Source organism: Etheostoma spectabile, chromosome 4 (genome assembly GCF_008692095.1).
Source record: "Etheostoma spectabile isolate EspeVRDwgs_2016 chromosome 4, UIUC_Espe_1.0, whole genome shotgun sequence".
In the NCBI taxonomy this organism is placed as follows: Eukaryota; Metazoa; Chordata; class Actinopteri; order Perciformes; family Percidae; genus Etheostoma; species Etheostoma spectabile.
This window is the reverse complement of record NC_045736.1, coordinates 10,131,897-10,141,689: the sequence shown is the minus strand read 5'-3', so window position 1 is coordinate 10,141,689 and position 9,793 is coordinate 10,131,897. Positions and strand designations below refer to the sequence as shown.

Sequence of the window (9,793 nt, the reverse complement as noted above, 5' to 3'; positions counted from 1 at the left end):
GCAATCAGGAAGGTGGAGGTTGATGATTGTAAATGATCAACAGTAGAGGGTGCCATTTGATTAAGTAACATTTGCAATGTAGTAATATTACTGTAGTGAATATCAAAGCTCTCAATATTGTGGGAACTATGGTTCAGTTTGTTCAGATTGTCGAGGTGTTTGACCTTTGAGCTCATAATAGAGTTGCAGTGTATTTAGAGGCACTGTTTGCAGAATCTTCATATGATTTTATAGCATTAGTAAAATAATGTTGTTTACACAAACAAACACAACCAGGATTATTTCCTCATATATAACTAGACAGTGTTCCGAGCAGCCTGGGTGCAATGCAGCATGTGATACAACACTCATATCTATGACATACTTGAATCTTGACTTGGACTCCAGCTCAGAGACTTGAGACTTGAGACTTGACTTGGACTCTAGATTAAAGAATTGAGGCTTGACATGGACTCTAGTTCAGAGACTTGAGACTTGAATTTGACTCTAGCACAGAGACTTGAGACTTGACTTGGACTCTAGCTCAGAGACTTGAGACTTGACTTGGATCTACTCAGACTTGAGACTTGAATGGCTCTAGCTACAAGACTTGCGACTTGAACTTGGTATCTAGCTCAGAGACTTGAGACTTGACACGGATTCTAGCTCAGACTTGAGACTTGAATTACTCTACTCAGACTTGAGACTTGAATTGGACTCTAGCTCAGAGACTTGAGACTTGAATTGGACTCTAGCTCAGAGACTTGAGACTTGAATTGGACTCTAGCTCAGGGACTTGAGACTTGAATTGGACTCTAGCTCAGAGACTTGAGACTTGACATGGACTCTAGCTCAGAGACTTGAGACTTGAATTGGACTCTAGCTCAGAGACTTGAGACTTGAATTGGACTCTAGCTCAGAGACTTGAGACTTGAAATGGACTTTAGCTCAGAGACTTGTGTGCGTCTCTGGTGGAGTTTCATGTATAAGAAAAGTACATGTTTATATACAACACTCACAGGAGCCTTTTTCAGCCTCATGAGTAGGTTTTGATGCTTTAAAGGTCCTATATTATGCTTATTTTCAGGTTCTACTTGTATTTCTGGTTTCTACTAGAACATGTTTACATGCTTTAATGTTCAGTATGAATATACCTGTATTCACCCTCTGTCTAAACACTTGGTTTTAGCACTCTTTGAGCCCCTTTCTATGCTCCAGACTGCTAAACTCTCAGCACAATTTCACTGTTCACTTCAATAAAAAATCTAAATCAACCAGACTGGAATGACTGCCACTTTACATACAGTATATTTTTTCCATATAAAAGTTATCCATTTTTGCCTAAGTAAGATTTTGAACGCAGGAATGTGCACCCGCTGTGAATGTTATCACCTGATTGAATGGGAATTATCAGTTGTTTATTGGTACTATATTGTAGATATGATGGAGTCATAACAATCAAAATGGGTAATAACAGGCCTATATATAGTGGTTTACATGGTGTCCCCACAATTATTAACAATTTTGCACAGACTCTGCAAGTGGCGTTAGCTACCTTTTCAGTGTGGATAGATAGATAGTCTTTATTGTTGGACTCACGGTCCATAAAAAAAAAAGAAGAAGAAACAGATTCACAGGACAGACACCAATTAAACACAGCTATAGATAGATAGATAGATAGATAGATAGATAGATGTTTATTGATCCCAAGAAAAATGGGAAATTCCGGTTTTACAGCAGCAAAATCAGTCACAAAGCACAGAATATAAATATAAATGAAATACTAGGAAAAATATACATACATACAATATACATGAAATAAGAATATGAATAAAATAAAATAACAAATATTTGAATATGTACAGGATGGGAAAACAAAAATGTGCAACTGCTTAAATAATATGCTAAAATGTAAATAAACCAATTGTGCAGGTTGCACTTAGTGCAGTAGTGTGGTGTCCAAAAGTCTTACCTAGCACCCAGTGATGACATGTTAAAAAGTGTTATCGCCTGTGGTAGGACTGATTTTCTCTAGCGGTCCGTGCGGCATTGAAGCTGTCGGAGCCTCTTAGAGAAGCTGCTCCTCTGTTGGACCAGTGTGGGGTGGAGAGGGGGGTCAGGGTATCCCATAAGGGTGACTGGTGTCTCAAAGCACTGAACCTTGGGTCAATCAGATGTGAAATGACAGAGTTATAAACTCATTGTAAAGGCTGCCATGACACTTCTCAAAGCTCAGAAATTAAAACTAAATGAGAAGCAGATTTAGGTTGTTAAGGGCGCTCTTTCAGCCCCTTCGGTTATATGGCAAAGCTCTCAAGTGCAGGGGCAAGAAGGCAGCATGTAATCGCCATCTGTTGGCGTTGTACTTCGACCCAACATAAAAATACAAAAAAGTCTTTCAGGATCAGTTCTTTGTCAACGCCGTCCTTACATGAACTTCACCCCGGTAAAGTTAATTTTTAAAAAGGCTTGTCATCGTGTTTCCTCTCATGTTCAATCATTGAAGCCTCTATGTTGAACTGTCCTGATCCCCGGCAAGGACCAGTTTCACAAGTTGTCTGAGCAACGTAAGTTAACAGTGTCATTTTTTAAAGTTATGGTATGATTATAAAAGAATTAAATCTTACTTACATTGAAGGAGTCTCTGTCTGTCTGCCTGTCTGTTTCTCCTTTGATTTCCGTTCATCTGATCGACTTCACACTTGGTGGGTGGATGAGGACCCGAGGAAGTGCATTGTCTTGTCATTCTAAGTCATAATAGAGAAGTGCCTGTTGGTGTATGGTAGGCTAGTTGTGGTACGGTGGTAGATTGCCTCTCACTCCAGTTTACTGGAATGAGAATTAACTTTTTCTTTTGAAACCTGCCTCTTACTGTGTGATTGTTCTTTAGTGAAATGTTATCAGTTTCAGTGGAAATTTCTTCACTAGAAACTTTCATTGGAGAACGGATAAATAAAGAGATAGCGAGTTTGTTAGATTGTAGAAAGCGCTGTGTCGACTGTGTGATGCCAAGCAACAGCCACGTTTTGAACTGACATTGCACTGTTTATTTTTAAGCCTACAGTCTATGGTTAGTAGGTCTAGGCTGCAACCATAGACAGTTAAAGACAATTCAAAGATGTTTCTGGCGTACACAATAGAGCTAATTGCAGGCTTGTAGGCTACTAAAGTTAAGTTAGCTAACGTTGAGTATTTTGTTACATGAGCTCCAAATTAGAAACGTAAAGGAACGGGGTTTCCTACAGAGTCAGAGCAAAGTAGCTCTTTATCTGGTCGTCATGTGGTGCCTTTACAGCCGTGGCCATGTTACCAGTACAGTTCAGGCGAGCACAGGAGACTGTTTATAACACTGTAATAACTAACCATAAACTGTTGGCTCTGTAGAATTTATCATATCGCTTAAAAAAAACACTGGCAGCGGGTTTATTACATGAAAATTGCAAGTGGAATCAGAAAACGGCTGTTATGAAGTTGATATTTGAAATCATCATTCAACTCTAACGTTCAGTTCAGTGGCGGTTCTACACGGAGGCCTAGGGGCCCGTGTCTCCCTAGAAATGTCACTGGTCACCCCTGTGCCCCCCCATTATGACCAAAAAAAAAAAAAAAAAACAGCAACACTGTCTCTAACCAGCACCTGTTTCCTGGTTCCACTTATTATTTATTAGTTATTCACCATTCTCATTCTTTATTTCAGAGCTGTTCATACTGTTCATATTGTAATATAATAACATAATACTACTCGTTCCAGAAACCTTTGCACTATGCTCCATAAGTTAAATAATAACTATCATAATTAACGCCTGTATAGTTTGCACTCTTCATTGCACTATTGCCTCAACCTGTCTACAGTATATTGTTTCTGTTTAGCGTGTGTATATATTAGTGTGTAGCCTATATACTGTTTGGTTGTTTTGTATGTGTAAGCGCATTGGGAGCAATGATGATCCAAAGTAAAATTCCATGTATGTGTCCTCATACCTGGCAAATAAAGCTGATTCTGATTCTGATTTTACCATAGACTGTATATAGTAGGGCTACCTATAGATATATATTAACGGTCTATGGATTTTACACGCGGGCATCAGAAGCGGAACTAATGTGCGACGCAACGTTCTACGCGGGTAAATTAGAGCGGCGCACCCAAACACTGTAGGCTGCCTGCTACGCCCTCATGTGGTGCTGCTCGGGGACTGAAAGGCTGCTCCTGGAGAGAGAAGCTCCGATTTCTCCTGTTGCAAGACTCCAAGGTAATTCAAACTATGTCATCTCGTATGTGACGTGTTGTTCTTGCACATAACCGAGTTCCTTTCGTTCCTCACACTGAGGATGAAATCAAGTTAGTAAACATCCAAATGTCAGGATCCTTGCTAGGTCTACACTCACTCACTCACTCACTCATTCACTCATTCACTCATTCACTCACTCACTCACTCACTCATTGATTCATCCCAAAGGAAATGTTAGTTTGGAGAGAGGGGCATGTGATGACAGTGAGGCCTCTGACACAGAGAGGGATATTCCAGAGGGTGAGGAGGATGAAGAAGAGGGTGAGGAGGATGAAGAAGAGGGTGAGGAGGATGAAGAAGAGGGTGAGAAGGAAGAAAACATACAGGGACAGAGAAAGGAACAGCCAGAGGGACAGCAAGTGGATCCATGTGGATTAAGTACTGCACCATCAGGTTTGTGATGAAGAAGGTTCCTACTATTTCTTATTTATTTACTGTATATTGTATGTATGTATATTGTATCCTGGTATTTCATTTATATTTACATTCTGTGCTCTCTGACTGATTTTGCTGCTGTAACTTTAGAATTTCCCATTTTAGTGGGATATCTATTTATCCATCCATCTATCTCTCTCTCTCTCTCTCTCTCTCTCTCTCTCTCTCTCTCTCTGTCTATTTGCAAAGCAGTGCAATTACAATTTCATTGTAGGTCTACTGTGTGTCCTTCAATTGGTGCTTTTTGCTGTAAAATTACTTCTTTTGTGTCAAAATGGCTCTATTTCTTTTTTTAAGTACATACTTGGCCTACATTTTGAAATGCATGCAGGTGTACATGCATTCAGTGGTATGCATGCATAAAAAGAGGAATTAAAAAAAAATCATCTTTTGGAAATTGATCTTAATGCCTTAATTAAAAAAATGGGAAAAATCCAACCGTTAAGGACACCTATTGTTTGTTTGTTTTGGAATGAAAAATATATTGTAAATAAATAAATAAATGTTCTTCCTTAAAATACAGGGGGCATAAGTATACACACCCCTATGTTAAATTCCCATAGAGGCAGGCAGATTTTTATTATTAAAGGCCAGTTATTTCAGGGATCAGGATACTATGAATAAATATATAAATATAAATATAAATATATATAAATATAAATAAATAAATATATATAAATATACTCTGATAAAGCTCCCTTGGTCTTTGGAATTAAAACTGATGCATACCACTACAAGTAAATAATTGTTGTAGTTGTGCTCCATGTTTACTGTGCATCTTTCTACAGAATGACGTAGCTACCAGGACAACCCAACTTGAATATATTCCCAATCCTTTTGATGGGGGACAGGAGACGGAGCTTCAGGCCAAAATGCTATAATCTTCATCCACGGCTTGAGTATTCTGTCATGATGGACTCTGCATATTGCTATGCATGCCTCTCTTGGACCTGCACGCACTCTTGTACAAAATAAATGTTATGTTTTTAAAGTAAAATAAAGTTTATAATCTTTAAATATCCTTTGTTGCCATTTTTTAATGTGCCCCCCTGGTTAAACACTGGCCCCTCCTTGGCCCCCTTAGTAAATTTGGTCTAGAACCGCCACTGCTAACGTTATGTGGTAGTATATCAGTGTAAGATGAGGGTTTTGGCTTTTCTGAGACACAGCATGGAAGCAAAACAGCTGTGACAAATTATTAGATTATAACGATTATTTTGTTGATCTGTTATTATAGTGCTAATGTTTTGACAAATTGATTACTTGTTTAGTCTAAAACAAAATGCCAAAAAATAGCCAAAAATGTTCATTCTAATTTCCCAGAGCCAAAGCTGAGATCTTCATAAATCATGTTCTGTTTCTAAACCCAAAAATACTCAACCGGAAACAACAAAGATCAAAGGAGTAAATCCTTACATTTGATAAACTGGAACTAGTGAATGTTTGGTATTTTTACTTGTTATTTGACTTAAATAGGTAATACATTTTCTGTCATACAAATAAACTACAAGAATGCACTAACGTCAACCTGTTTCTATGTTCACATCTTACTCATTCGATTTGTGGGAGTTTTTGAGTCGGATTTCAGGTAATTTGAATATATGTATTATTTACACATTTTACACATTTTACACATACAGTGTCCTCCTCAGATAACCCAACAAACACAAGCTTCAGTAAGTGACACAGATGCAAATTTGTGCAGCAACATCTGACCCCCCCAAAATGAATGAACACACTCCAATAACTTATTGTAACAAGTGAATCCTTTATTGTATTTCCCTCCAGTTCCTTCTGGTCATGCAGCTGGTGATCCGCCGGTACCATCCCTCAGACAAGGACCCAGTACTCGCCCTGTTCAGAATCGGCATCCTGGAGCACATCGGTCCATGTTTTCACAACACCATGACCAGCCCTCTCTACCTCACCATCACCCTGGCTCTGGGTGTCACTGGCTACCTGCTGGGCTCCGTGTTAGGGGCTGTGGTGTTACCGGGAGCCTGGGTGGGCCTCGTCTTCTACTGCTGTCATGAGCAATATGCCATCTACGTCAGGGAGAAACTCCGGACAGACATGCAGGACATCCCTGGGAACTATCTGAGCAGACCGGATGACTGTTTCTGGGTGGCAGAGGCTGAGGTTGATGGGAGGGCCCAGATCGTAGGTATGGTGGCTGTAGTGGCCAAACAAAGTGGAAAAGAAAGACATGGGGAACTGTTCAGGATGGTAATCTCACCATTGTGCAGACGGGTAGGCCTGGGCTTCAGGATGGCTCAGACTGTGATTGACTTCTGTAAGGAACGAGGCTTCTCCAAGGTGGTTCTGAAAACCACCTCGGTGCAGACCGCTGCTGTGGCCCTGTACAAGAAACTGGGGTTCATCTACGTCTTCTCACACACCGAAACACAGGCTCCTCTGTGGATTGTAACGCTGGCCAAGGTGACGGTTTTACAGTTGGAAAAACACCTGTAGACCTGAAATAATCCGGATCAGCTACTGTGATGTTCCTGTTAAGTTCATCTGTATCAGTGCTTGTCTTTTGGTCAAATTTGACCCGTTTTTAAAGTTTTTTTATCAGAAATAATCTTACAAACAGCAGCTGCGAACTACTTCATGTAATGGATAATTGTTGTATAATACTGAAATTGGAATTGGGCAGTGGATCATTAGGATTATAAGCAGATGAACACAAACACGTGTACACACACACACGTGTACACACACATTCCCTCACACACACACCTGGCGCATGGGGTAATGGATCACGCTACTGTACTTTACACACACACACACGCATGCGTGCACACACAAGACCACACACACACAAAAACAGCTGAGATCTGCAATATATCACTATTGTGCTTTCCTGACATAAATATGCACACAAATGCACATGTGCGCACACACACCATTTTTTTACTACAGTTGCATCAGTTAACTTTGACTTGGGGATATCCTGGCTAGTAAGAGTCACAACCAGACATTAATCCAAAACAACTAATGATTTCTCCTCATGTTACTCAGAAATTAGATATAATTTAATGTAAATTAGGTCTGTTGACCTGGAATGGAAAAAAATAAGTGTAAAACTAGTTGGAATAAAGTTGGATAAAAGTGTTTACACAGAATTGAGTGATAAAGTATAATTTTCTATGCTTTATAAACAAGCAAATCAGACCCGGTCACTATTGACCCAGGAAGACAACCAGTGTGCTTATTTACTGCTATTAAAAATAATTAAATGGTTTCAAACCGGTATCCCGACTAATCACTAACATATACCAGTCCGTGATTTTTCATAAACATAGATTTATCTGTTCTTAGCTATAGTAAAAATAATTCAAAGATTAAGTATTATTTCATGTAAATGAAGTTTATTCACCATACTTTCCAAAAATAAGTGTAAAACTAGTGGTAATGAGTTAGAATGGAGATGTCTAGAAGGTGTATAATAGAATTGGGTGAGAATTTATACTATATACCCTGGAGGACAACAGGTGGGATTATTTGCTGCCATTAAAACACTATCCCGACTGAACTTTGACTTATACCAGTTTGTGATAACCTATCCATGTATGTTCCTCTGATCTCAACTGTATTTACTCAAATATTTAATAATTTCAGCTTTTTTAACTCAGAAATTTGGTATAATCTTATAAAAATGAGTTTTTTTGACCATATATATATATATATATATATATATAAAAATAGTACAACTAGCGGTAATAGGTTGTAAAGAAGTTGGCTGAGAAGATGTAACACAGAATTGGGTGATAATTTATACTTCATGCAAAACCTGTTAATAGTGTACGGATGGAGCAGGTCAGAGATATAAGCAGGTGCCATGCCATGCAAAGCTTGATAGGCCAGAACAAGAACTTTAAACTTTATCCTGAATTTAGTCAGTAATGAGCACACCCCCAAATGTTTTACACCGCTGTATGTTTAGCTTTAACACACAACACTCACATTATGCACATGTGTGCATATTGGGGTTGATCAGGCTTCTGCTCAGGTTGAAGTTGGGTAAAGCTCTGCTGGTATTACATGAAGTCACAAAACCTAAACCCGTATGAATGATAGAGGTTTGGCTTCTCCCACACAAAACTAACAGCGTCAAAGACAGTCACACACAGTCTTTCACTCATCACTTATAAAGTACGTCCTTGTTTAATTATTCACTACTCCCTACACACTAAAAACTCCTGGGTTAAAAAGGGACCAACTCATTTCTGGGTTATTTCAACCCAGAAAATTGGGTTATTTTTTTTACCTAACTTTTGGCTTAAATACTTGACCCAAATGTCGGATTAAAATAACCCAACACTGTAGTTAATATAACCCATTTTTTTGGGTTAAATAACTGACCAAAATATTGGGTTAAAGTAACACAATCCTTATCCTGGATTTGAACCAAGAACCTCATCATCAGGTCTACAGTGCTAACCATTACACCCCCATGTTACCCAGATATTAGTTGTTCCCTTCTTAACCCTGGAGTTGGGTGAAAAATAACCTAACTTGGGTTGCTATGCCAGTATCCCTTATTTTCAGAAAATAAAACTTTGTTTTACATCATATTACACACTTTGAGCACTTTTACTGTTTTTATTGCAGTAAATTCTATATAATACAAACACATACTCTGACCTGTTTATTTTCCTTTTCTCCTATTTTAGATCACACTGCAATAACAATATTAGAAAGAAAAAATGGGGGTGGGGGGGCGGCGGCATTCTTCTTCTAAGGGGGTAGAGAGGGAAGGAAGTGTTTCTTCTTCCTCTTCCTTTCTGGCAGACTGATGTGTATGTTATAGCGACCAGGGTGTAATATACAGTATGAACTTATTTATTCTACATGTATGTCTTAGTTAATCCATGTTTAGACGGGGTGTCACTTTACTTCTCCTACAAACGGTGATACTGTTTTATCATAATGTACACAACACACAAGTGTGATCGTTCGTATTATAAACTATGTTGACATAATAATATCATAACTCCATAAAATACACCCCTCCAACAAAAAATACATTATAGAGAGGGGGAGAGAGAAATTCAACCCTATAGACCAGAAAATGGGTCACTCTT

The 9,793-nt window shown here is 38.8% G+C and overlaps 2 protein-coding genes and 1 long non-coding RNA gene across 4 annotated transcripts in view; 2 read left to right on the top strand and 1 right to left on the bottom strand.

The window, feature by feature from the left end:
- LOC116688076 (N-acetyltransferase family 8 member 3) overlaps positions 1 to 7,938 on the top strand; it is a 10,493-nt gene extending 2,555 nt beyond the window's left edge. The window contains exons 2-3 of one of the 2 annotated variants that reach the window (XM_032513875.1): positions 2,984 to 3,049; positions 6,492 to 7,913. In XM_032513875.1, coding sequence (XP_032369766.1) covers positions 3,047 to 3,049; positions 6,492 to 7,175 — 687 coding nt within the window. In that variant the 5' untranslated portion in view covers positions 2,984 to 3,046 and the 3' untranslated portion in view covers positions 7,176 to 7,913. Of the gene's footprint in view, positions 1 to 2,452; positions 2,547 to 2,983; positions 3,050 to 6,491 lie in introns of those variants that run through there. The other variant, XM_032513876.1, reaches the window with a different exon arrangement.
- On the top strand, positions 4,053 to 5,636 carry LOC116688080 (bromo and FHA domain-containing protein DDB_G0267958). The gene is made up of 3 exons (XM_032513878.1): positions 4,053 to 4,229; positions 4,437 to 4,661; positions 5,492 to 5,636. The coding sequence occupies exons 1-3, from the start codon at positions 4,154 to 4,156 to the stop codon at positions 5,494 to 5,496; spliced, it is 306 nt and encodes a 101-aa protein (XP_032369769.1). The 5' UTR covers positions 4,053 to 4,153; the 3' UTR covers positions 5,497 to 5,636.
- Positions 7,122 to 9,793, bottom strand: part of LOC116688081 (uncharacterized) — a 22,612-nt gene continuing 19,940 nt past the window's right edge. The window contains exon 4 of the long non-coding RNA XR_004331699.1: positions 7,122 to 7,234. This is a non-coding gene — a long non-coding RNA (uncharacterized LOC116688081). The remainder of the gene's footprint in view (positions 7,235 to 9,793) is intronic.